Consider the following 24,214-nt stretch of genomic DNA (forward strand, 5'->3'; position numbering starts at 1 on the left):
CACCTTCGATCTAATTCATACAATAAATATTTAGATTAAACACACAATGAGTATCGCAAGATTTTAGTTAATATCAAACCTTATTTGTTACATTATTTTTATAAAATATTAACAAACAAAAAAATTTACTAGGTTAAAAATTGATTTAGTAAAAATATAAGTGTACATTTTACATACATTGAGCATATTTGAAAATATCTGTTGATACATATGTTTAAAAAAATGTAATTATATTACATTATATACAAAAATATAAACTATATGATTAAAATCATTGATAAAATGTCAGGGTTTAAGAATAAAAGTGAATCATATAATGCTGCAGTCGCAACACTGCATCGAATAGTAGAGACAGTCGACGATGCAGGGATAGTCTTCTTTCTCATCCTTTTCTTCTTTGTTGTTGTTCAATTTTTCCAATTCGTGATCCTTCGGCTCCATGTCGATGGTGCTCTTTTCTTTCGTGATCGCCGACGGCTGGCAAGCGGTGTCACAGCAGTCCTCCGGTGGTAGCTTGACGTACATAGTGGACAATTGTTTAACTTCGGCCTTGACTTTCTGAATCTCCTGAAATTTCTCGCCATCTTCCTGGTCGCACGGATTTTCCTAAAGGAAAACTTTGTTTAATATTGTAAATTTGGGTTCTAATGTTTCAACACCATGATTATGAGCCCAAAAAGCAATTAATTTTTTTTTTTGCGGATGAATACAGACAAAACTTACACTTTTGTGACTAGAGACCGGTGACGTCTGGACGCATGAGTTCTTTGTAAACCGCTCTCCGAAGGTTTTGAGCTTCATTTGTACAGGCAAAGTCGAAAACGTGTCGCCATGATCGGCTACAAACCTCCTACTGAGCAGTTCCAAGTCCGGCGACTGCGTATTCTCAGGAGAGAGTACGGTCGGCGAAGTCACTGCCAGAGCTTTATTTCGTCTGGCATGGTAGCGCCGTTCCCTTTGTAGCGTGTCGCCATTCGGGTATTTAGAGACGTTGACCTCTATCTGGGCCTTTTCTGTAGACTCATGTTGCTTCCTGTCATTATCTTCCATAACAAGTCTGAAATTTAAAAAAAATTATAACAAACATTAAAATTTGTTAATTAAGTGGTATCAAGCAAATTCGCAGTAAATACTTAAACAATGTACATAAACAATAATAAAATTATGTGATTTGATTAAAACTTTTTGTTTTTAATTAAGTTAATAAAAAACAAGCAATAACATAATAACATCCATCTTACTTCAACAACTATTTGGGGATTTTTATTTTGAGAAGATTGTGAGATAGTTTTGGCATAAATCGCCCATCATCAAATTCTTTTTAATTTATTGCTTATTTGGCCCAAGTCGACTGGGAGAGGATAAACGGCCGAACCAGGATCCAATTTTTTGCCCTGATCTTAAGATGGGTGTAAGGGACAAAAAGAAAAAGGAATTAATTTTCGTGAGCTTCCGACGATTGCGATTCGATCGAATAAATTTTTCCCCAGCTAGGCCTCGAATCGAATCAAGGGCGGGCAAACAAGGTCAAAAGCGGGGATTTCTTTTCTCTCAACTCGTAAAGTGCAAAACGTATGCTCGCTGAATAGTAATGTCATGTAGGTTTATTATTTACAGGGATCCGATCAGAAGAAAAAGAAAAAAAGAGGCCAAATTGCTCATACCAATTCTCAGACGGAGCGAATTAGCCGCCGAGTGATTCTTCTCAAGGAGGTGATGGAGTAATATTAAACCGAAAACTGCCCGAATGATTCCGAGATGCCGTGATGAGAAGGAGGAGCAAGAAGTAATTTGGCTTCAGAGGGCAAATATTTGTTTGGGAATTATGAGAATAATTTTAAAGAGTTTTGTTGCACTTTTTTTTTGTTTAATAGTTATATTTATTAAAAAACGGTCGGTGATGAGACCAATTAGAAATACATTTAAGGCAAATGATAGTAATTTCTCATGCAAGAGGGTTTAATGTCGAACTACCCGTTGGGTGTCCTAGATGAGAGGTCAAACCACTTTACAACATATTTTTAATATCATTCTCAATTAAAAAGCCACAGGCTCTGCCGGGATTTGAACACGAAACCGCTAGCATGGCAAATACAAGTCGGACACCTTAACCACTCAGCAGTCCCCTTGGTCAATTAATTATTAATTACTATATAATGCCAATTAGAAAGAAAACAGTTCCTTTGTTAAGATTTCTATTTAATTTTTAACCAAATTTTCAATTTTAAAACCTAGTCAATAATTATTGTCAAACACAATAATAAATTGGAAATTCAACTTTATATACTTAAATTTTCTTAACTTATTACTCTAGAAGTATATTATTCTGTTTTTAAGAGTTAGCAAATTTTGTTTTGAGATCTTTTTGTCATGGTCTGCAAGTGCCAACCCATAGTTAGGCCATATTTGATAATCCTGGCCTGCATATTTTAACCGGTTGGAGTTTTGTCATGACAAAACAGGACCAGGAAGATTTAAAAGTTGGCCAAACTACAAGAAATTTTGTATTCGCGTATATTCTAACCTCTCTTTAAAAATAAAAATGGACCACAATCTTTATAAAATGGTTTCTCTGTGCATAAAGGTGGGCAAATAAGAAAAATTTACTTCTTTTAGCTTAACAGATCAACAGATTAAGTCCTTATCAATTTCATCATTGCCATGAAAATCTTAAGATTTAGGCTGATCCAGTGAAAAGTGGAAACACTGCAAGAAACTGCTGGCTAGTAATAGTTCAACATTTGACTATTTATTCAGGCCTTCCTATTTCAAATTTATCAAAGATATATTCACAGAATGGACGCATAATTTCATCTTGCCATGGAGTGCGCATGGGGTTAGGAATGGTTAGGTTAGATTAAGCATCCATTATTCAATATATTTGGATGAAAGGGAAAATATGTGCTGAAGTGCAAATTGTAAATATAAAACAGGACCAATTTTAACATTTATATCAAAATGTGTTTTATATCGCAAGGGGAATTATTATCGCAATTTACACATTTCTGTTCACATGATAGTGCCAGCAATTTGAAATGAGGATGTTGTGTAGTAGCATGACGGTACTTTTAATAATTCATTTGAATTTTTTTTTTAATAACAGACATTTTTAAGACTAATTTGTCTTTTTCAATTTTTTGGTTTTTAACATAGGTAACCATGTGACTTGTCGGCAAATGCAAAATAGTCATATATCTTTTAAAAGAAATATAATAATGAAAAATTTAATATAAAAAAAAGTTGCTGATGATGGGTGTATATTCCTGAACTAAATAAATGTTTAAATAAGTAATAAATTTGCTTAAAAAAATAAAATAAATAAATGAATGGTAAAAAAAAAAAAATAATGAAGTTCTCACTGGCTTTTCAAAAACTTTTCTTCCTGTTTCTTGTTTCTGATTATTGATTTATATAAGCTCAAATCTGCACATATATATACACACATATGCACATGTACAAAGTTGAGCACATCAATTCTCGCAGTTTGCTGGAAATTCCAACTTTTGTGATTAAAATCAAAATTAAATCAGCAGGTCTCAAGAATCACCTAATAGTCGAGGGTCAGACATAGGTTTCATTTCACCGAGGGTGGGCTCCAGGGGCTATCAACAGCTAGGACATTTCAGCCACCAATGTATTCAGTCTCCAAACCCGTTCACATTCTCACTATCTTAAATACTTTTTTCCTATTTACGCACTATTCACTTAGGGAGTGGAGTACTTGATATTCCTGTCATCCTTTACACCTGTTATAACTAGCCTAATTTAGGATTACTGGGGTACTGAATATTTCACAATCGGCCCTCTCACACTACACATTCATGCTAATAAATACATTCACTCTCAACTAGGAATATAACTATCTGTACTTTATACAATAAATCAACCCTGGTTCATCCAAAAATATGAACAAAGGACCCAAATACAAGCACAATTCTCACATCAGGTGGCATTCCTATGCACTCTCTATATGGAGCCGAGGAATTAGGTGGTGGACAAATTGAGCAACCTTTCTCTACATGCCGGACACATAAGTGGGCTTTTGCCAAAAAGTAAGTGTATGTGTGTCTACCTCACATGGCCTGGACTTAATCGTGTAAGGATGACCCTTCTACGAGTCAGATCCTGCGATGGTCACTTATAGTATATATATATAGTGCTCTTGATACAGAGCTTCTCTGATGATCCAGCCCACCTACACCACTTTTTTAAAATCATGTTTTTTAATGCATTTTTAGCTTCATATTTCTTTTACTCATTAAATTTGTTTGATTTATTACAGGAGGGTAGTGTCAAACTACTCTTTTTCGCAGATGAGAGGCCAAACCACTTTAGAATTTTTTATTCTGTAATCAATTAAAAAAGAAAAAACATAGGACTTGCTGGGATTTGAACTCAGAACCGCTAGAATGGCTAATACGTGTCTGACACCCTAATGATCTATGCCACTATGGCCCCTTGTTTAATTTATCATTTCAGATGTAATTATCAGCTGTCAATATTATATGTTTATATTAAAAATAAGGGGTTTGAATTTTAAAGAAAACTTTCAATTCCTTTGATGAATATTTCCATTCCACACCAGGACTTTGTTTTTTCAAAATCAACTATTAATGTAATGATCCTTTAATAAATTCATATGGACACTTTCTCAATATTATTGAATGGATTTACAGCTTTTTGGTATTTTTGTTCCCATTTAAAACTTTTTTTACAGATTCAATCAATAGTTTCAAGTTTTGATCAACTTACTTGAGACAAGTCAAACAACGCATGTGATGCTTGTTCTTATAAAATGGGAGCAAAATCAAAGAGTAAAATAAGGGCTTGAGGGTCGTTTCGAACAAGAACCTCAGTTTCTTTTTTCTGTAATAGGAGCCCGACTTGTAATGGTAATATTTGTGGTATCTCTTCGGGTCTTCCCACCTCAAAACCTTCCACTCTTTGTATTCCAGTTTTCTGGCTGAGCGTCTGCCTGAGTCTCTGGACGTTGACGGAAAAGGCCCGCTGGATCCTCTCATTTTAATTTTTTTAGCATGAGGTCCACGGTCTTGTTTGTCCTGTTTTTAAATAATAATTTTACAGGGAAGGAATTTTGTTCACTATAATTTTGGTAAGGTTGCTTGATTAGCATATGTTTTGACCGATTTAAGTTTGTGTTTTATTAAATAATATTTATTGGCTGTAATACAGAATAGTGCAATATTTTTATTACTGTTTATATGTTGGTCCTTTTCAATTTACAAAATCGAATGTATTAATTTTTGTTAAAAGGGTCAATGATAGTACATACTCCATACAAATTAGGTGTGACTTAACTTAGCCATATTTACTTAGAATTTACCGATAAACTTGTATATAGCAGATGGAACTTTAAAAATTTTACGATTTCTTTGATCATATTTTTCTAAAAAATTAATACACAAGGTTTGAAGATAAAATTGTTTTAGAAAACAATAATTCTAGGCTACTTCAGTCAATTATCACTTCTGAAGGATAATTACTGTTGACTGTAGCAATTAGAGTCAGCTCAATTGGTTCTATTGTCCTACCGACAAAGCAAGTATAAAATGTACAGTATACAGTATTCTCATACATAAATTTTTGTTGTTTGAAATGATTAATAAAAGTGTATGATTTTTAAGGCACATCTTTAAAACTATTAAATTTAACGGGTTGTTTTGCAATTTTGATTTGTGAGCAGTTTGGTCACGACAGATCATCTCATTGTTTTCCAGATTTAGTTGTAGGCTTGCGAAAATGTTTTTAAACTTGTCAGCAATTTTCTTTTGACAGGCTATTCTGTCTCATTCTATTTACTCTTTGATAAAAGATTTACTTTGAAAAAGAAATTTTTAGTTTAATTGAAAAATATTTAAAGAAAAAGTAACCAAGGTATATTTTTTTGGCCTGGCATTGATTTTTCCTTTTTACAACAGTATTTATTTTTTAAACTACAAGTAAAATTGTTGATATGTATAAAATTTAAAATAAAATAAAACAAAATTTGGTACTAAGATGCGAAGAATCATCCACAGGTGAAATTTGAGAAGGGTCTACTTACTGCCCGACTGGTCGCGAGGCCACTGCCGCTTTAGACAACTTGGGGAATTTTTTGGGGATTGTTCGGGATGTTAGGTTTAAAACTAACGGATCTGGGTGTAATGAAAGGGAGTTATGGAATTTTATGTATTGAGATTTTATGACAACTTTCACCAAAGGAATGTTGAGGTACTACTATTAAGAGGGTTTTGGATTGGGAAAACTGAATGCAATGATAGTAGAAATGTTTGGTTGAACTTCACAGTTCAATGCTATATGTCTGAATGTGTTTAACTATCAAATCTTATATTAGTCATAGGTTGTGAAGCGTCAGTTTTGATCATTTGTTTACAAGTCGTGAGAGTGTTCAGGCAGTTCTTGCTTTTTTAGTGGATCCAAGTCAGTCTTTTGTATGATCCAGGGTAGTTGTCATGATTAACTATAGGAATAGATATGAAGTATAGTGGCGGCAATATAACATGAAGGGGAAAAGTTATATGTTGGCTTTTGTCTATTTATTTTTATCCACCATTTCTTCAGCTAAGATTCTATGTTGAATATGTTAGCCTGTAGGGAATGATGTGAAAGGAAAGTTATCTTTATTGGAGATCTATCTCAACATCATCAGCAAAAATGTGAATAGATGTGTCGGGATGGGCTGGGAGGTCAGCAGTATGGGTTGAATAAAGGTTGGGACCATCCAACCCTGCGGGAGTCCAGCCTTAACAGGATAGTGGTCTGAGAATGATGAAAGAACTGGTCAGCCAGGTATGATCAGAATGTAAGGAAATATGTAAATGAAAGGATAGTCTTGAGCTAACACAAACCAGGATTTCAGACCCTATCAAAAACTTGAGCCACATCAACAAAAGCACCCGAACATGTTCTCAAGAGAGGAAGACGTCGACAACACGGCATTGCTTGAGGTTGTTTCTAAAATCAAACATTTACAAGCAGAAATGTAAATACTTCCCATAAACATAACGGATTTCTTTTTTGATTTAAAAGAACGAAACTCAAAAGTAATCAAAAAACGCAGAACAAAGGACGAAGAAGAGAATTCTTTTAGCCGTTCTACAAAAAAAAACAAAAAAAAGGAAAAACGAAGCCAACCCTTCCTGCATGTTAAGCGCTCAAAAGTGCCGAAAGACACGTACTTCTCAAAGGCACTTATTCAAGATCTAGACCACCCACCTGGACCCGTCGCCATATATCCCGTCCAACGATCAGAAACAATTTAAAATCGTTATAAATTCAGGGACAGTTTTATTTTCCTGAATTATTATGTACACGCGGCTGACTTTCTCATCTTTGTACGGCCCAAGAAGCCATCTCCTTATTTATTAAATTTATTCCAAAATATTCATATTGTATGTTCCTCGATTTTCGATCATCCTGGTCCGCCGGTAGTGTAAAAACGGAGACTCATGACAAGGAATGATCCATTAAATAAGATATATGTTACTAAAAAATTCGAAAATATCAAGGATTTTTCTTTGACGATGACTTACCAACAGCAATAGATTATTAGACCTACACCTTACAGATCCTTACTATGTCAACAAGTGAACTTGATCTTAGTCTAGTACAATGTCCGCTGATTAGAGAAGTATCTTGGAGAAAATAGCGAGATTAGGCGAACCAGAAATCGAGAGGCTTCCACTTGAGGTCTGCGTATTAAAGAATTATCCTTACCAACAATAATCGTCACGATAGCTCAAGTGGTTAGAGCAGCGGCGTATTGAGCCGAAGATCGTGGGTTCGAATCCCGCTCGTGACACTAACTTTTTCATTTCAACCAAAACTATACATAAAAAGATTAATTAATTGAAAGAAGTAATTTGGTCAATCAGACCACTAAATATAATGGATTTATCAATAATCAATAATAAGGTCAACCTCGCTCGGTTTGTCTGTAGACGCGTTTCAGTTTATCGCCATCTTCAGTGCGTCTGAGAGCAAAGTGACACACTGAAGATAGAGAAACGCCCAAACGCATCTGATAGATCAACCCAGCAAGGATAGGCGGACAATGATGATCGGTAAAGATGAAATTACAAGACGACAGGAAGAAATTGCAGTTTGTTTTGTTTCGTTTCTTATCAGTCTGGTCCGCCTATCCTCGCTAGCGTTCGAATTTCAGCATTTTAAATTTTAGTTGTGATTTATTTGATAAAAGGTATGGAAAGAAGTTGTGACCCTCGTTTGCGACATTCAACGTAGTTGAATGTAGTCTTCCTTTTTGACAGGCATGCTTCGGCGGTCTGTGCAAACCACAAGGGACCAAAATAATCGGAAACGACCAAACTTCAAAAAATTACTTAAATTTAATAACTGTCATTATAGACTTTTATTTCTTATTTTTAACTATAAATGAAATTATGAGATATTTCCACGAGGTCTGCATGGTGATGAACCCTTAGTTTGGTCCGATCATCATGGTCCGCCTATCCCCGCTTTTTTTGTCTGCCAGACCCATTTTTGAAAAGAAAACCTATATAGAAAAACATCTATAAAAAGTCACTGCTGATAAAATAACACATAGGTCAAAATAGCGAGGATGGCCAGACTAGGATGATGGAAATGACCAAATTTTACGTATGAAAGGTTCCAAGTAATTATTTTTTAAATTTAAGAAATAAGAATTACTTAGCGCGAAAACTACCAAATATATTCGGCATAAAGATTCATCACCCCGCCGACTCGTAGTTTGGATGTTTCTTATTCTGGTCCGTCTAACCTCGCTTTTGGACAGCGGTGGCCGAATGGTTAGGCCGTCCTAATTTGCCACCTAGCGGTTCTGGGTTCGAATCCTGGAAGAGCGCATAGCTTTTTAATTGATAATGCCTTGAAAAATGTATTGTAAAGTGGTTTGATTCTCGTCCACGACTTCCAACAGTTAAGCCCTTGTTTGTCAGGAACTACTTCACTTTATTCTACATGAATCAATTCATATGGTTGATGGTTGTATTTGGAAGCAACAGCTTAAGTTAAAGTACATAAAACTTACCAGAAAGAAAAGGTTATTACTGACAACTTTAAAAAAATTGATCCCTGAGAGGGATGAAAATATAAAATGCCCCCTTAATCAACATCAATTTATTTTGTATATTTTCGGTTTTCATCAATAAGAAACTCAAAGATGGTGAGAAGCCGTGGCTTAACAAACCTAAACAGCGAGAACGGGCGGACCAAAATGATCGGAAACGACAGGAAACAGAAACTGTCGTCGGTAGTCTGTTCATCCTCTCAAGGGGCAAGCGACCAAAACAAGCTTAGTTTCTGTGATTTGACAATTAAAATTTTATAATAAATTTATAAAAAACATTCACTTTTTCATTATTTTATTCATATTTGGATAATAATGAAATATGATTAAATATTTGTCTTTATTGAAATAGTCATGCGATTCAATGACGAAAAACAGAGAAACTGGGCCGTCTCAAAGGTTGAATTTAGTAATGCAATAAAATTTCTTTATCATACGACTGTACATTTGGTTTATTATAATTAGCAAAGGAAAAATTATCGTGGCGTCTGCTCAAAGCTGTGCTTTATTATCAGCGAACAAAACACCCAATTATAAATATTATAATTTTATTTATTAATAGCTGTTTTCTGAAAAGTTCACCGTTAGACGGGATTTTTAGCCTACTTAATCAATACTTTTCCTTGTAAGTTCTATTATAAAGTTCGCCAAATAATAAATCTATAGCCCTGATTTTGTTTTAACCATCGGGAAATAGGGTCCCAGTGAAAGTCTAGTCCACCAGCATGACAAATTAGTAATGTCTTACGGGGTAACAGACGTTGAATCGATTTTAAGGTTTGGAAAAAAAATTATAAGAGAGTACTTTACAATTATACACGCATGAATTTCCAGTCGTGTTCACAAGAAGAAGGCCGAGATCGGCTTGTGAGAAGTCCGGACAAATGGTTTGATACAAAGCGATAAAAGCCGAAAAATTTTCAAACGACAAGGTTTATTATTTACTCTAAACTGAACTTTAAATTTAATAATAAAATATTTACGGATTTGATAGTTATAATTTTGCAAGATGAAAGATGAAGCAGCGTTTTTGAAAAAAAGATCGCATTTTAACCTGAAAAGACGAGATTACAATCAAAGTTGTCCTGCTGCAGTACGTGATATAAAAAAGACAAAAAGAATACTGCTTATATTTAAGCCGTTAAAAACAAATTAGTGGAAATAAATCGAAACATGTTTTCATTTAAAAAATGGCAGGAGGTAAAATCGTGTGTGTTTACCCTTATACGATACAGGTTTCAACAAAAATAATAAACCTTCACGTAAGGCATTAGTTGAGATAAAAAAGTGTCAGGAGCGGGATTCGAACCCACGATCTTCGGCTAAATACGCCGCTGCTCTACCACTTGAGCTATCGTGACTTCGATCCACACGAACTTTTTATCTCAACCAATGTCTTACGTAAAGATTAATTAATTGTAAAAAAAGGTATTCGGTCAGTCGGACCACGAACTCTAATGGATTTAAAAATAATAAGTTTGATTTCAATATAAAAGTGAGTATTTATAGTAAAAAAATATTAAGTTATCTTCCTCCGAAATTATCAAAGCATATCTTTGTTGAAAAATAAGAAGAAAATGAAGATGAAACGACTCTGATAGGATATCTTAAGATGTGCTCGGGAAATCCGCGGTTTAATGTACTTTCCTCGGGAATTCGATCGGTTTTAGGTTTGATTTCCTTGTCCGGAACAAATTAGCTTTCAGGGTTTTACGTCATCCACAAATATCTTGATGTTTTGATGCTGACGGTTTTTGAGCGAAAATAAAACCTACATGCAAATTGGTTAAACGCTCGGTTTTTTCGACTTGTGAGGATGGGTTTAATCGAGTGCCTTGTTGTATTACTGTGTTAAAAGCCATTAGCTCATCAATTGAAGTTGAAATTGACTTAATGAAGGAAACATGCAGAACAGTGTTGGTTCGTTTTCCATAGAAAATTTTGCACTTAAAGGTTTGTTTCAATTTATGGACAATCAACGGTAATAAATAATTAAATTGACTTTATCTCCATTTAAAAAACATCTTTTTTGCAAATAAGGTTTATAAACTGAGTAAATCTTAAAGACTGACTTGTCGACAGGTTTATCCAAACGTGGATAAAACTAAGAATCGAAAAAAAAACTGTCGGTCTTTTAGAACATCCGCCTGTCCTCGCTGTTTTAGCCTGTCAGAAGCGTTTCAGTGGCTGTGTTACCATAAAACTTGACATCTTGTCTGTCCAAGTACATCAGTAGCATTGGAAACACTATTAGGCCTAGTACGCACTGGGATTCTTTGGGTCGACTCTTTGAATCTCCGGAGAGTCTCGGCTGCGTCTAGCCTGAGTCCGGGCTGCCCCGACTCAGTTGCGATGAATATGGTGTGTTGCAGGCTAGCATTTTCGGACTCTTTTGAATCCCATCCGATGTGGGATTCTTTGACTCAATGTTGCGCAATATTTGCCAGTGCGGACGTGAATCAGAACACACGCTTTTGCTTCATTTCTTTAGTTGACGTTCTAGTGAGTGTTTTCTTGAAGATTTTGACAGTGTCTTCTATAAAGTAATGTATATCTGTATAATTATTCAGAAATCGTGAGATGCGGTCTCACGATTTCTGAATAATTATCGATTAACGGTCACTAATCACCACACATCTTGTATAATGTTGTGGAGTACTGAGTTGACATTACAGTTTATCAAAGACATGCATTCCCATCGGTGTTTGTGGGATGTATCATTCACGGAATACAGACATCGGGAATTGAAAAGCATTGAACGGTTTAGCCCAAAAATTCAGTGTTTCCGTTGCCGAAATTGAAAAAAAAAGACACACTTTAAAAGGACAGTTCCGTTTGTTTTGAAATCCTGAAGGTGTACATGAGGCTTGCATACGAGTCTCCACTCGCTAGGAACCGGAGAGTGGCAGCTAATCAGTTGTCCGGAGAGATAGATTCCCAAAAGTTGGTACCTTTCTTGGAAATTTGACCGCCAACTTTCATTAAAATGGTTTCGAAATCGGTCGGGGACATCCTAAAAAAAATTCTGAACCCTGCGCCATCATTTAATCTCAACGTGTCCAAAAGATTTCCCGTGCTGATTCCCGCCGTGAAATATTTATCGAACCCACCATCTTTTTGGGCGTTTTTTAATGCACCTCCGATTGGATTCACTACGGACAATGCAAAAAAGAGCAAGGGACTTTCCTGAGAGAGCTAGTTCCTCTGTCATTTTCGCAGGCACTGATGAATGTTAACTGAATCTTGGTCTGGACACGGTTCTTTGTCGCCGAGCAGAGTCGGGGCTGCATCGCTACAATGAACTAAGCAGCCCCAACTCTGCCCCGCAACATGAATCAATTCAAAGAAGGCTTAAAACCTCCATCGAAAACGTATACAAGGAAAAGGAAAAGATAAGAAAAGATCATAAAGATACCAGAGACAAATAAATTGAATGAAGATTAAACATTTGGATGTATAAAATAACAAATAAAATCAGATACCGATTCCTAGATATGAGCACTGATTGTACGATCCTGGAAATTTTGCATAAAGTTTTAACACAAGGGGAAGAAGAAATCAGGGAGAAAATCAAATACAATTATATGGTATACAGATGACTATAAAACAACTGAAGGAACTGGGACAGGTATATTCTGTGCAACCGAATCTATGAGCAATCAAACTCAAGAGAGAAGTACTCCTCGGTCTTTCAGCTGAAAGACATGTTTTTAATGCTTGTGATTACACTGACAAAAAATCTCCATAACACCAGACAGCCAAGCAGGCTTGAAAGCATTAACATGTAAAAAGGTCATACGAAAATATTCGGCGAATGCATCTAAAACCCGGGAAAACACATCAGCTAGGCAATATATTGGGTGTCAGATCACAAAGGAATTATGGGCCATGAACAAGCAGACCGGCCATAGAAGGTGCAACCGACATTGGCCCAGAACATAGACTACTCCGTCCAGAATGGGTCCATACAAAACTGACCAAGAAATAGACTCTAAAGATGCCAGATGATTAAAGTACCTTCAACAAAACTGGCAAACACATTTTTACTGCAAGACAGGTAAATCCATGCGATAAGTCCTCATAAGGCCAGACAGTCAAGCAGCCCTGAGAAATCATTACATATAAAAAGGTCATATCAAAATAGTCGGTGAATGCATCCAAAACCTGGGAAAACATATTAGCTAGGCTTGATTGGGTGTCAGATCACAAAGGGACTCTGGGCCATTAACAAGCAGATTGGCCATAGAAGGTGCAAGATCAACATTGGCCCAGAAAACAGACTACTCCATCCAGAATGGGTCCACACAAAACTGACCGAGAAATAGACTCTAAAGATGCCAGATGATTAAAGTACCTTCAACAAAACTGGGAAACACATTTCTACTGCAAGACAGGTAAATCCATGCGATAAGTCCTCATGAGGCCAGACAGCCAAGCAGCCCTGAAATCATTACATGTAAAAAGGTCACATCAAAATAGTCGGTGAATGCATCCAAAGTCTCCAAAACCTGGGAAAATATAACAACCTGATGGCTTGGGTAGTACAAAGGAATTCTGGGAAAAACAACCAGACAAATTGACCGGACGAGTATCTGCAAGACCGCCCCTATCACAATGGGTGCACACAACACAAAATGAGTTGAGAAATCTGGAAACGCTAGACACATTAAACTCATGATTGAAAAAAAATTACTCAAAACTAGCACATTTGTACAGCTAAACAAGGTAAAACATAGGGGAGTGATACGGTGCTATACAGCTCACTGGAACCTAAGAAAACACCCAATGGTTCAATTACATTTGCAAGAGAAACTGCCACCCATATTATTTTCGAATGCGAAGCTCAATGGTGAGAAAACCTACGGTAGCGAAAAGACCCGAGACAAGGAATTCCAGTAATGGAAAACAATGTCCTACCACTTCTTAAAAGAAGGATCGAGTCAAATGAAATGAACTAAGAACTATAGAAAGAACAAAAAGAGAAAAGGAATTCTGGAGCTTGGGGCTTGTTCATATTATCATCAACAACTACTGAACTAAGCAAAATACCAAAAGGACGAGTAGAAATGATCGAAAACAACCCAACTCGTTTATCTGAAATCGCACAAAAAACAACACATACACCGAGAAGAGAAATACTAGCCTTCTAAGAGTGAAAGTGAATATAAAAATAAACTTTTACTTTTCATATTTCTCATGTTTGTTCTATCCTCGATGTCAGTATTATTTTCCCCTGTAATCAATAAAATAACTAAACTCCCTAAAACCAAACAAATTTACATACTACGATCAATAAACACCAATGTAAGTGTGCTTTACTACTACTATGATCGGAAATACTTGTTATCGATATTTCACAGCATGAATTTCAACACCAACCTTAAATCATGTCAGGTCTATATAATTAATCTTTCATTTTTTAAAAATATGATACTGCCAAATACTCCTCCAACCGACATATCAGTGAGTGTGTGTTTTAGCTATCATTACTGCGTGTGAAAGAAAAGCCTAATTAAACAAACACTAAATGTAAAACTGTCAATTTAAGTCATATCGCAAAAATATGATTCTAAGAGACATTACCAAAAATTTACTTTAAAAATATGTGATTTCTGAAAGATATTTACCAAATTATCTTTTAAAAATAGGTTACATTTCTAAAAGAGATTTACCAAACGTATCTTTTAACAATTTGTGATATTTCTGGAAGATATTTACCAAAACTATCTTCTAAATATGTGATATTTCTATAAGATATTTAACAAAAGTATCTTTTAAAAATTTGTGACCTTTCAAAAGATAGTTACCAAAAGTTTATTTTAAAAATATGTGATATTGCTCAAACATATTTACCGAAAGTATCTTGTAAAAATTTGTGATATTTTTAAAAGATATTCACCAAAAGTTTCTTCTAAAAATATGTGATATTTCTGAAATATATTTGCCGAGAGGCTCCCCTAAAATATGTGAAATTTCTAAATGATAATTACCAAAAGTCTCTTTTAAAAATTTGTGATATTGATAAAAGTTATTTACGAAGTCTCTTTTAAAAACGTGATATTTCTGAAAGATATTTACCAAAAGTATCCCCTAAAATATATAAAATTTCTACTTGATATTTACCAAAAAAATCTCTTTTAAAAATTTGTGATATTTTTCAAAGACATTTACCAAAAATCTCTTTTATAAATTAACATTTCTAAAAGATATTTACTAAAACTATCTTTTAAAAATATATGATATTTCAAAAAGATATTTACCTAAACTATCTTGGAAAAATATGTGATATTTCTAAAACATATTTTCCAAAAAATATCTTTCCAAAATTTGGATTGAATTTTGATTTCTTAGGCTCAAATCACACATGCTTTTAAAATATTTGATATTTCTAAAAGATCGAAAATATCTTAAACAATGTGACATTTCAAAAAGATATTTACCAAAAGTACTTTTAAAAAATGTGATATTTGTTGACTGTTTCCACTAAAAATATGTGAAATTTTTATATAATATCCGCCAAAAATATCATTTAAAAATACCTGATATTTCTAAAAGGTATCTACTACAAATATCTCTTAAAATATGTGATATTTCTGAAATATATTCACGAAAAGGTATCTTTTTTATTGCGTTACAGTTGTTCATTTTAAAAAATGTACGTCGATACAAATTGGCAAACAAAAATATTAACCAATATTTACAAATTATAGAAAAACGAGTGAAACTGTTCCTTGAAATTTTCCTGGTCTATTTGTATCGTATTTAAAAATAAACAAGAAAAATTAACAACAGAAGAATATTCCTAATTTTCTACTCTGACATCGCAGAATATCGCATTATTACTAAAAATTAAATAAATCTGTTTAAAATAAAACTACATGAGCAAATAATAAAATTAAAAATCGAAACACACACTCTACTTAAAGTTAAAAATTTGATTTGACATGTCCAGGCCAATCTACCAAGAAATGAAGGTGACATATTAGAAACTAAAAAAAACCTATTCGACCACAAAGGAGCATTAATAGAACTAAAACTCGCAATTAGAAACAAAATGTAATCAGAAAATATCTAGTCAATAAATAAAAACATGCTGATATGTATAAAAAGAAAAAAACAATAAACAAACTAGATATATTATTTTTCTAGGTTGTGATAAAATTTTTTGACAACTGTTAATTTTCAGTTGCTGAAGGTTAAATTAATAAACAGTTACATAGTTGTAAACCAACGATCATGTTATGACTGTACATTAAAAAAAAAGAAATAATTATTTGTAATTTGAAAATTAAAAAGGCATTGGAAATGAGAAACAAATTTTGACTTGTGGTTAGAAAGGCTTATTGGTTTAAATATCCCTTATCGATTATCAGTACCATTTTGAGAATATATTAAACAAACTTAGGATAAGTGCAGGAAATGGTCATTTATGCCGTGCGTTTGGTAAGAAAATGCTAAAATCCGAGACGCCGGCTAATGAGATTTTGAGTACGTTACCTCAACGGGGTCCAAACAACTGACATTTTCTTTTTCCCAATCATTTAGATCGGGTCGGGAGTCGAATTCGAACAAACCGGAGAATCTCCTGGAGGCTCAATTGCGACAAAGATCCTCATTTAGACAGATCTCTCAATTGATGATCAGCTGGCCGGGTCGGTTTGATTCATTCGGGATGCAGGTCACGTCGGTTAATTGTCCCCAGTTGCTCCCTGAAACGTAAACGCGCCGTCGTTACACAACACGTAAAACGGCCGATTTTCGGCCTTTTCCGTAAATTTCATCTCCATCAGAAGTGGACGACACGGAAGACGAGAGCGGACTGAACGCCGAACGTGGTCGGGACGGGGCTTGTGGACAAACTCACGTAACGCGAGACCTGCAGTCAACCTTGCGAAAGGAGTAGGAGAAGATTATTTGACTCGTAAAAACAGAGAGTATTGCACATGGGGAAAATGCGACAAAAACGAGGCTTTCTGTATAGACGACATAACTACGAGGTCAAACTCGCGACGATATGACTTGGAGAATTTTCGCCTCATTTTCGAAAGTTCTGACCGTGACGGACACCGTTAAGAACCCGCTAAGCTCTGCTTGACGCCGCTTAAACGAACCACTGTTCAAAAAACAATTTAACTAATTAAATCCAACGCTATCATTACATTCCTTAAATTAAAATCTCATTTGATGTGTTCTTAGCTTTTAAAACAATACACGAATTTATTTTTACCATGCCAAATTCGCTGCATTAGCCTAAGGGCGCAAGATATGAGGATTCTTGAAGGAGCTTAATCTTTTCTTAAAGACTGACATTATTTCATAATTGGCCAAATAATTAATAAACTTTGAATATTAAAAAAAGGGTCGATAGGCGTTCTCATCAAACTTTCCAAGTCATGAGTGTGTCTTAGTGCTCAAGAGTAGGTTTGTTTTCCCAATGTATGGCAGGGTCTTAATCCCAGAATCCATAGGCATATCAGATTCATTCTTAAGAGATCGCAATATCTCATAATTCTATAAAAGCGTTAAATTGTTTCGTCGATTTGCATGGCAATTTGTTTTGCAAAACGTAAATCTTTTAAAGATTGGCTTGTTGACTTATGCTTTTATAATGATTGTCTGGGCAAAGCGGAAATAAATTAATAAACTCTCAGCCTATCAAATAAACAATCGTAAAAAAAAAAAACTAAATGTACCATTTGTTAGTTTAGTCATTCCCGATCATTTTGGTCTCTCTATACCAGAAGCCGATACGAGCCAGACCGAAATGATCGCAAATGACCAGATATTTACATTTTCGATACGCATAATCACTGCTGGCCCAAGGAGGGATAGCTCAAAACATAAAAATTATGTTAGTTTGCATATTTCAGATCATGCTAGTTTCCCTATCCTCCATGGTTTTTTCAGACCCGTTTCCGCATTTTCCATCTTCAGTGATCGTTTAAAAAGGAAAATAAAAACAAAACAGCTGTTTTCGTTCATCAAACGCGTTTCGGCGTTTTCACTGATCGTATAAAAAGACAGTTAAAATAACCAATAGGCCGAAATCGGTTTGATAGACCAAAACAATGATGATAGGCAAATAACCTACAGGCCAACTACTGAAGTGCCAAATTAATGAATTAATAATGAACGTAAATTAATGAAATCCCGGATTGAATTTAATGAAGTAAAAACTAGGGTAGCGACAGCACGTAAAATTTGTAGTTTTGGTCGTATATGATCATCCTGGTCCGCCTCTCCGCTTTTTTGGCACTTTACAATGGGCATGGGGTATAAAATAACACAGTCTAACCAATGAAGATGGAAAACGACCAAACTGCGGATATCCCACGATTCTAGAAAAACCTACTCGAGACAATCAGAGAATAGGCCATACCATGATGTCAAAGGGCTCTAATGATGACAATTCGTTAAAGGTTATCGTGCTTTTGTCCCTGAAAGTATACAGTGCTGGAGGAACAACCAGTAAAGTCTTATCCAGATTTTTTTATTTATTTATTACAACTTAATAATATTTTTGAAACAAAAACAGTGTTATTTTGTGGGCGTGTTATTATACAATAATAAAAAAAAGATAGTGTTTTACTACTACTACTTTTAGTAGTAATAATAAATATAGTAAATACTTATCGATATTTCACAGCATGAATTTCAACACCAACCTTAAATCATGTCAGGTCTATATAATTAATCTTTCATTTTTTAAAAATATGATACTGCCAAATACTCCTCCAACCGACATATCAGTGAGTGTGTGTTTTAGCTATCATTACTGCGTGTGAAAGAAAAGCCTAATTAAACAAACACTAAATGTAAAACTGTCAATTTAAGTCATATCGCAAAAATATGTGATTCTAAGAGCCATTACCAAAAATTTACTTTAAAAATATGTGATTTCTGAAAGATATTTACCAAATTATCTTTTAAAAATATGTAACATTTCTTTTTAATATATATATATTTATTTTATTTATTGCTATCTGTACATAATATACATTGAGCAAATAGTTAGTTATAAACTAGTCCGACAGACCTGTCAGACCAGAAGGCAGTGAGGAGAGAAACCAACTTTTATTTAATTGGGGGGGGGGAGTAAAAGTTAATTTGGTGGGTTAGATAGAAGGTCACGAGGCCATCGTCGTTTTAAACGGCGTGGAGGATTGTAAGGGTGAGATGTTGAGGAAAGAGTTAGGGCTAAAGGGTTAGGATGGAGGGAGAGTTTAGAGTGAAAAGTGAAGAAGCGTGTATGGATAAGATCTTTCACGAAAGGGATTTTAAGATCTTTGTGGATCGTTTGATTTGTGACGTAGAAGGGAGCATTGAGGATACGGCGGAGAACTTTAGATTGAAAAGACTGAATTCGTTGGATATTGGATGATTTGGCCGAGCCCCACAGCTCGACTCCGTAGGTCCAAATAGGTCTGATGAGTGTTTTGTAAGCGGTTAGTAACATTTCTAAAAAAATATTTACCAAACGTATCTTTTAAAAATTTGTGATATTTCTGAAAGATATTTACCAAAACTATCTTCTAAAATATGTGATAGTTCAATGAGATAATTATTATACTTTCTTCTAAAAATATCTGATATTTCAAAAACATAGTTACCAAAACTATCTTCTAAAATTTGTGATATTTCTAAAATATATTTACCGAAAGTATCCCCTAAAATATGAGAAATTTCTAAACAATATTTATCAAAAAATATCTTTTAAAAATTTGTGATATTTCCAGAAGATATTTACCAAAAGTATCTACTAGAAATATCTAATATTTCTAAAAAATATTTACCAAAAGATCTACTAAAAATATGTGATATTTCTAAAAGATATTTACCAAAAGTATCTACTAAAATATTTAATATTTCTAAGGTATTTACCAAAAGTATCTACTAAAAACATCTAATATTTCTAAAAGATATTTACCAAAAAAATATCTTTCAAAAATTTGTGATATTTCTAAAAGATACTTATCGAAAATCTCTTAAAAATTTTATATTTCTAAAAGATATTTACCAAAAGTATCCCCTAAAATATGAGAAATTTCGAATGATATTTAGCAAAATATATCTTTTAAAAATTTGTGATATTTCTAAAAGATACGTACCAAAAATCTCTTTTAAAAATGTTATTAAATATATATTTCTAAGATATTTATGAAAATATATCTTTTAAAAATTTGTGATATTTCTAAAAGATATTTACCAAAACTCTTTTCTAAATATATGTGATATTTTTTAAAGATATTTACGAAAAGTATCTTTCAAAAATTTATTATATTTTTAAAAAATATTTACCAAACGTCTTTTTAAAAAATATATTTGTTTTGAATGTAGTCATGTGTCGTTGACTGTTTTGACGTCCCAATATTTACAGATTCGTAATTCGCTCCTGTTTAAAATCCATTTGAAAATGAATCCCTCTTCTCTTATTATCATGCATAATCACATTCCGGAATAGGCTTTACATAATTAAAGTCATTTAATAATCACTGGACAAGCGGATAACAAGCTGGATATTTGTCTTCTTAATATAAACGGTACAAAATTTTTTGAAGTTTATACGTTCTTAAGTAGCCACTCACTGTCGAGTTAAAACGCCTGTTTCCCCCCTGTTTATATTTCATCCTTACCTAAAAAAAAGGTCTTATCTGAAGATGGGACCCGATAATCTGACACGGATTCGGTTTGTGAGATTTGATACCTGAACGAAACTCACCTTGGTAGCCTCCATTCAACAACGTCGTTTATGTGCATTTTTATCATTGGTTTTAACATCAAAGTCGTTGCAAGTGAACTGTTTCAATTCTAATATGATATTCCATGCAGGGGTCGAGATTGTCAGATTATCGTTGAAAAGTACATTTCTTATCTATATTTACTCTTTGTCATTTCCATCTAAGGCCACTGTTGATAATACAGTACCAAGCAGTGTAACGAGGAAAAATAATTGTCAGGTTCTTTATCACCAGACCACTGTCAATTTCAACCAACTTAAACAGTCTGAGACAAATTAGTATTAAAAAAAGTCCGCAGATTTTGAACGAATGGGACAAGGTCAATAAATACTTGTAATCAGAGCAATGTGCTATTACTTTTAAAAAAATATTTGCTTTAGACGGTGATAAGCAAAAGTCACCAAACAGAAATAATGTCATGGAAGATTTTTGATAAAAGGGATGAAATGTATGTATTTTATTACGATGATCAGGTTGAAAATCACGTTAAAAAACTTTATATACATTAAGAACGTTATATAGTTTGACTAGTTTGTTTATTTGATCATGATGATGATGATAGACGCAACCGGGTTTTGGGATTGATTGATCCACCACTTGATTCTCCTTTCAAGTTCTTTTTTTCTTGTTATTGTTCTTCGTCTCTAAATTATGCCTTCCAGTTTCCTTCTACTATTTCCTACAGATGTCATAATTGAAAATAATACGTTGTGTATAGTTTTCTCAGTTGCCACTGACCTGTAGAGAACTGAATCATTCCCTTGAGTTCTACCATGTTTAGCTGTAGCAATGTGCATGCTTTCGGTTATTTAATCATGATTCATATACTTATTTTGTCTAGATAGGATCATTTTGGCCCTCCTGTACTCGTTCTTTTGACATTTTGCTTATTTCAGTTGTTAATGATGATGACAGTAAGATGAGACTACTAGGACGATCGATTCCGAACTCCCAAGCACTGCAGCTTTTTGGCTTATTGTACTTTTCCTCGTTTCTTAGTTATGTTTAATTGACTCGATTCTTTTTTTTTAAGAAGTAGTGGAAGCGGTGTGCTTTCACATTGGAAGATAATATGGGAGGAAGTTTATTCCTTCTTATTACATGTACAAATGGCATCCTTATGCTCATGTTTTTGGGTGATTTCTCAGGAGCCAGTGTCTTGTTTAGCTGTAGCAATATGCAAGTTTTGGGCAGGGTTCAAATAATCATGATTCATGAGTTTATTATGTCTGGCCCTTTTAGATTTCATCCATTTATCATTTTGTTTTGTGTGCACCTATTCTGAGATAAAGGAGGTTGTGTTTGATCTTGTTTTCCCAATATAGGTTCTGGGCCTGGAAAATTCTTTTGCATACCCTTATCTGGCCAGTTTTTCTGCTTGTTCTATACCCAGAACTGCTTTATGCCCCTTTCCAATGATATTGCCCAGTTGTTATGTTTTCCCAGGTTCTGGATATTTTTGACTAAACGATTATTTCGGATGTAAATTTTTTACGTTCTAATGTTTTTAGGGCTGCTTGGCTATCTGATCTTATGAGGATTTTTGTTTGTCAATGTAACCTCTTTTAAGATTTTCCATGCCAGTTTTTTCCATATTGTATAACCTACCAACGGGTATTGAATATTGAGTTATTTTAGGTGTTTTCTCATTTGCTAGAGATCGCTATACATACAGCCTTATCGTTCTATGAGTTTTACCCTGTATAGCTATAGGAATGTGTTTGCCAGTTTTGGTCAATATTAATCATGGTTTTTGTTTCAGGCTCAATTTGTTTTGTTGGACCTATACTGCGGCAATAGACCGGTTCTGAGGAGTATATGGACGTGCACATCATCCTCTAGACAATGTGTCTGCTTGTTCATTTCGCAAAATTTATTTTTGCTCAGGCACCCAAAATAGGTAGCTAATTTTTCTCTGGTTTTGGATGCATTCACCGAATATTTAGGATGTGACTTTTTTACATGCTAATGCGTTTAGGGCTGCTTGTCTATCTGATCGTATGAGGATTTTTATTCTCAGTGTTACCTCTTTTAAGGTTTTCTATGGCATAAGTGTAAAAGCATTCTAGCAACATTCTATACAACTAATTTCGTGGTCCGCTTGACCAATTAATATATTATAATTAATTAAGGTTTTTAGTCGAGATAAAAAAGTCAATGGCACGAGCGGGATTCGAACCAACGATCTTCGGCTTGATACGCCGCTGCTCTACCACTTGAGCTATCGTGACCTCGATCCACTCGGACACCAACTTTCCATCTCAACCGCACCTTTTGAATTTTCCCTCCTTTTTGCCATTTTTCAAATGTCGTGTAATCGGATTGGATTCTCGACGACAAATGAAATGGCCACGGAGAGCTTTAGTGAAGTATACTTCGTTTTTAATCATTAAATTCACTAATTTCGTGGTCCGCTTGACCAATTAATATATTACAATTAATTAAGGTTGTTAGTCGAAATAAAAAATTCTATATAACGATTATTTGGAGATGGTGAGATGCGGTCTCGTGTGACGTAGGTTTAGAAAAACATTTTCTTTGTCGTGCCAATGTTTCGACCTTCATTGAGATCATCTTCAGCGTGGGATAAAGATCGAAACGTTGGCAATATAAAGAAACTGTTTCTAAACATACGTCACCCCAGACCCCATCTCACGATCTCCAAATAATCATTAATTAACGGCATAAATACTACACAATTGGAATACTAATCTTGCCTCACTGCACGTTAAAATTAGTGCGGACATCAGAGTCTGTGAGGCTTGCTCTGGCATCAACTCGATTCAGCTGTATAGATTATACTGTTCCATTACTGCCTATTGTTTCTGATTCTAATCGAGAGTCTTTACCTTTTGCGTGCACATCGTCCTTTTTACGAATGTGAGGATTTTTATGGAGCATACTTAGCTCATGGCCTCATCAGTCTATCATCGTGTATAGTGTACTACCCCGCTTCTCCATTTTTGCGTCACCCTAACCATCTCTAATAGGGATATGAAGTTGGGATATTTGCAGTGGTAAAATGAGTGCGAAGTAATATGAACACCCCCTGGATAATTTTTGAATTTCGATGTAACTTTTTACTAATACTTTCAGGACTGCTTGGCTGTCTGAAATTATGAGATTTTTTCTGTCCTGTGTTCTCTTTTAAGTTTTTTCATATTGAAAGACCGAGGTATACTTCACTAATAGTCTGATTACTCGTATTTCAGGTTTAAACAGAAAATACTCCAGTACCTTTACAGGTTTTTGAGCCATATGTATATCTATATTTGATTTTTTCTCCTTTTTGGTATGTAAAAACCTTTTTAGCATGTTATAAAGGATGTTTTCAGGATGATATAGGTTGTGTGTGATGTTAATTCGATTCCTTTGTCTTATTTTT

The 24,214-nt window shown here is 34.4% G+C and overlaps 1 protein-coding gene across 6 annotated transcripts in view; it reads right to left on the minus strand.

Moving 5' to 3' along the window:
- Positions 1–291: 291 nt before the first annotated feature.
- The window catches only part of LOC106670048, a 50,639-nt gene continuing 26,716 nt past the window's right edge, over positions 292–24,214 (minus strand). For 3 of the 6 annotated variants that reach the window (XM_014400486.2, XM_014400402.2, XM_014400156.2), the window contains exons 2-3: positions 724–1,057; positions 292–606 (exon numbers count right to left, since the gene is read on the minus strand). In XM_014400486.2, the coding sequence (XP_014255972.1) occupies positions 310–606; positions 724–1,050 (624 nt within the window). In that variant the 5' untranslated portion in view covers positions 1,051–1,057 and the 3' untranslated portion in view covers positions 292–309. Of the gene's footprint in view, positions 607–723; positions 1,058–4,752; positions 5,162–16,588; positions 16,801–20,810; positions 20,915–24,214 lie in introns of those variants that run through there. The other 3 variants (XM_024228284.1, XM_014400235.2, XM_014400077.2) reach the window with 3 other exon arrangements.

This window comes from Cimex lectularius, unplaced genomic scaffold, assembly GCF_000648675.2.
Source record: "Cimex lectularius strain Harlan isolate CLEC.00 unplaced genomic scaffold, Clec_2.1 scaffold1, whole genome shotgun sequence".
Classification (NCBI taxonomy): Eukaryota; Metazoa; Arthropoda; class Insecta; order Hemiptera; family Cimicidae; genus Cimex; species Cimex lectularius.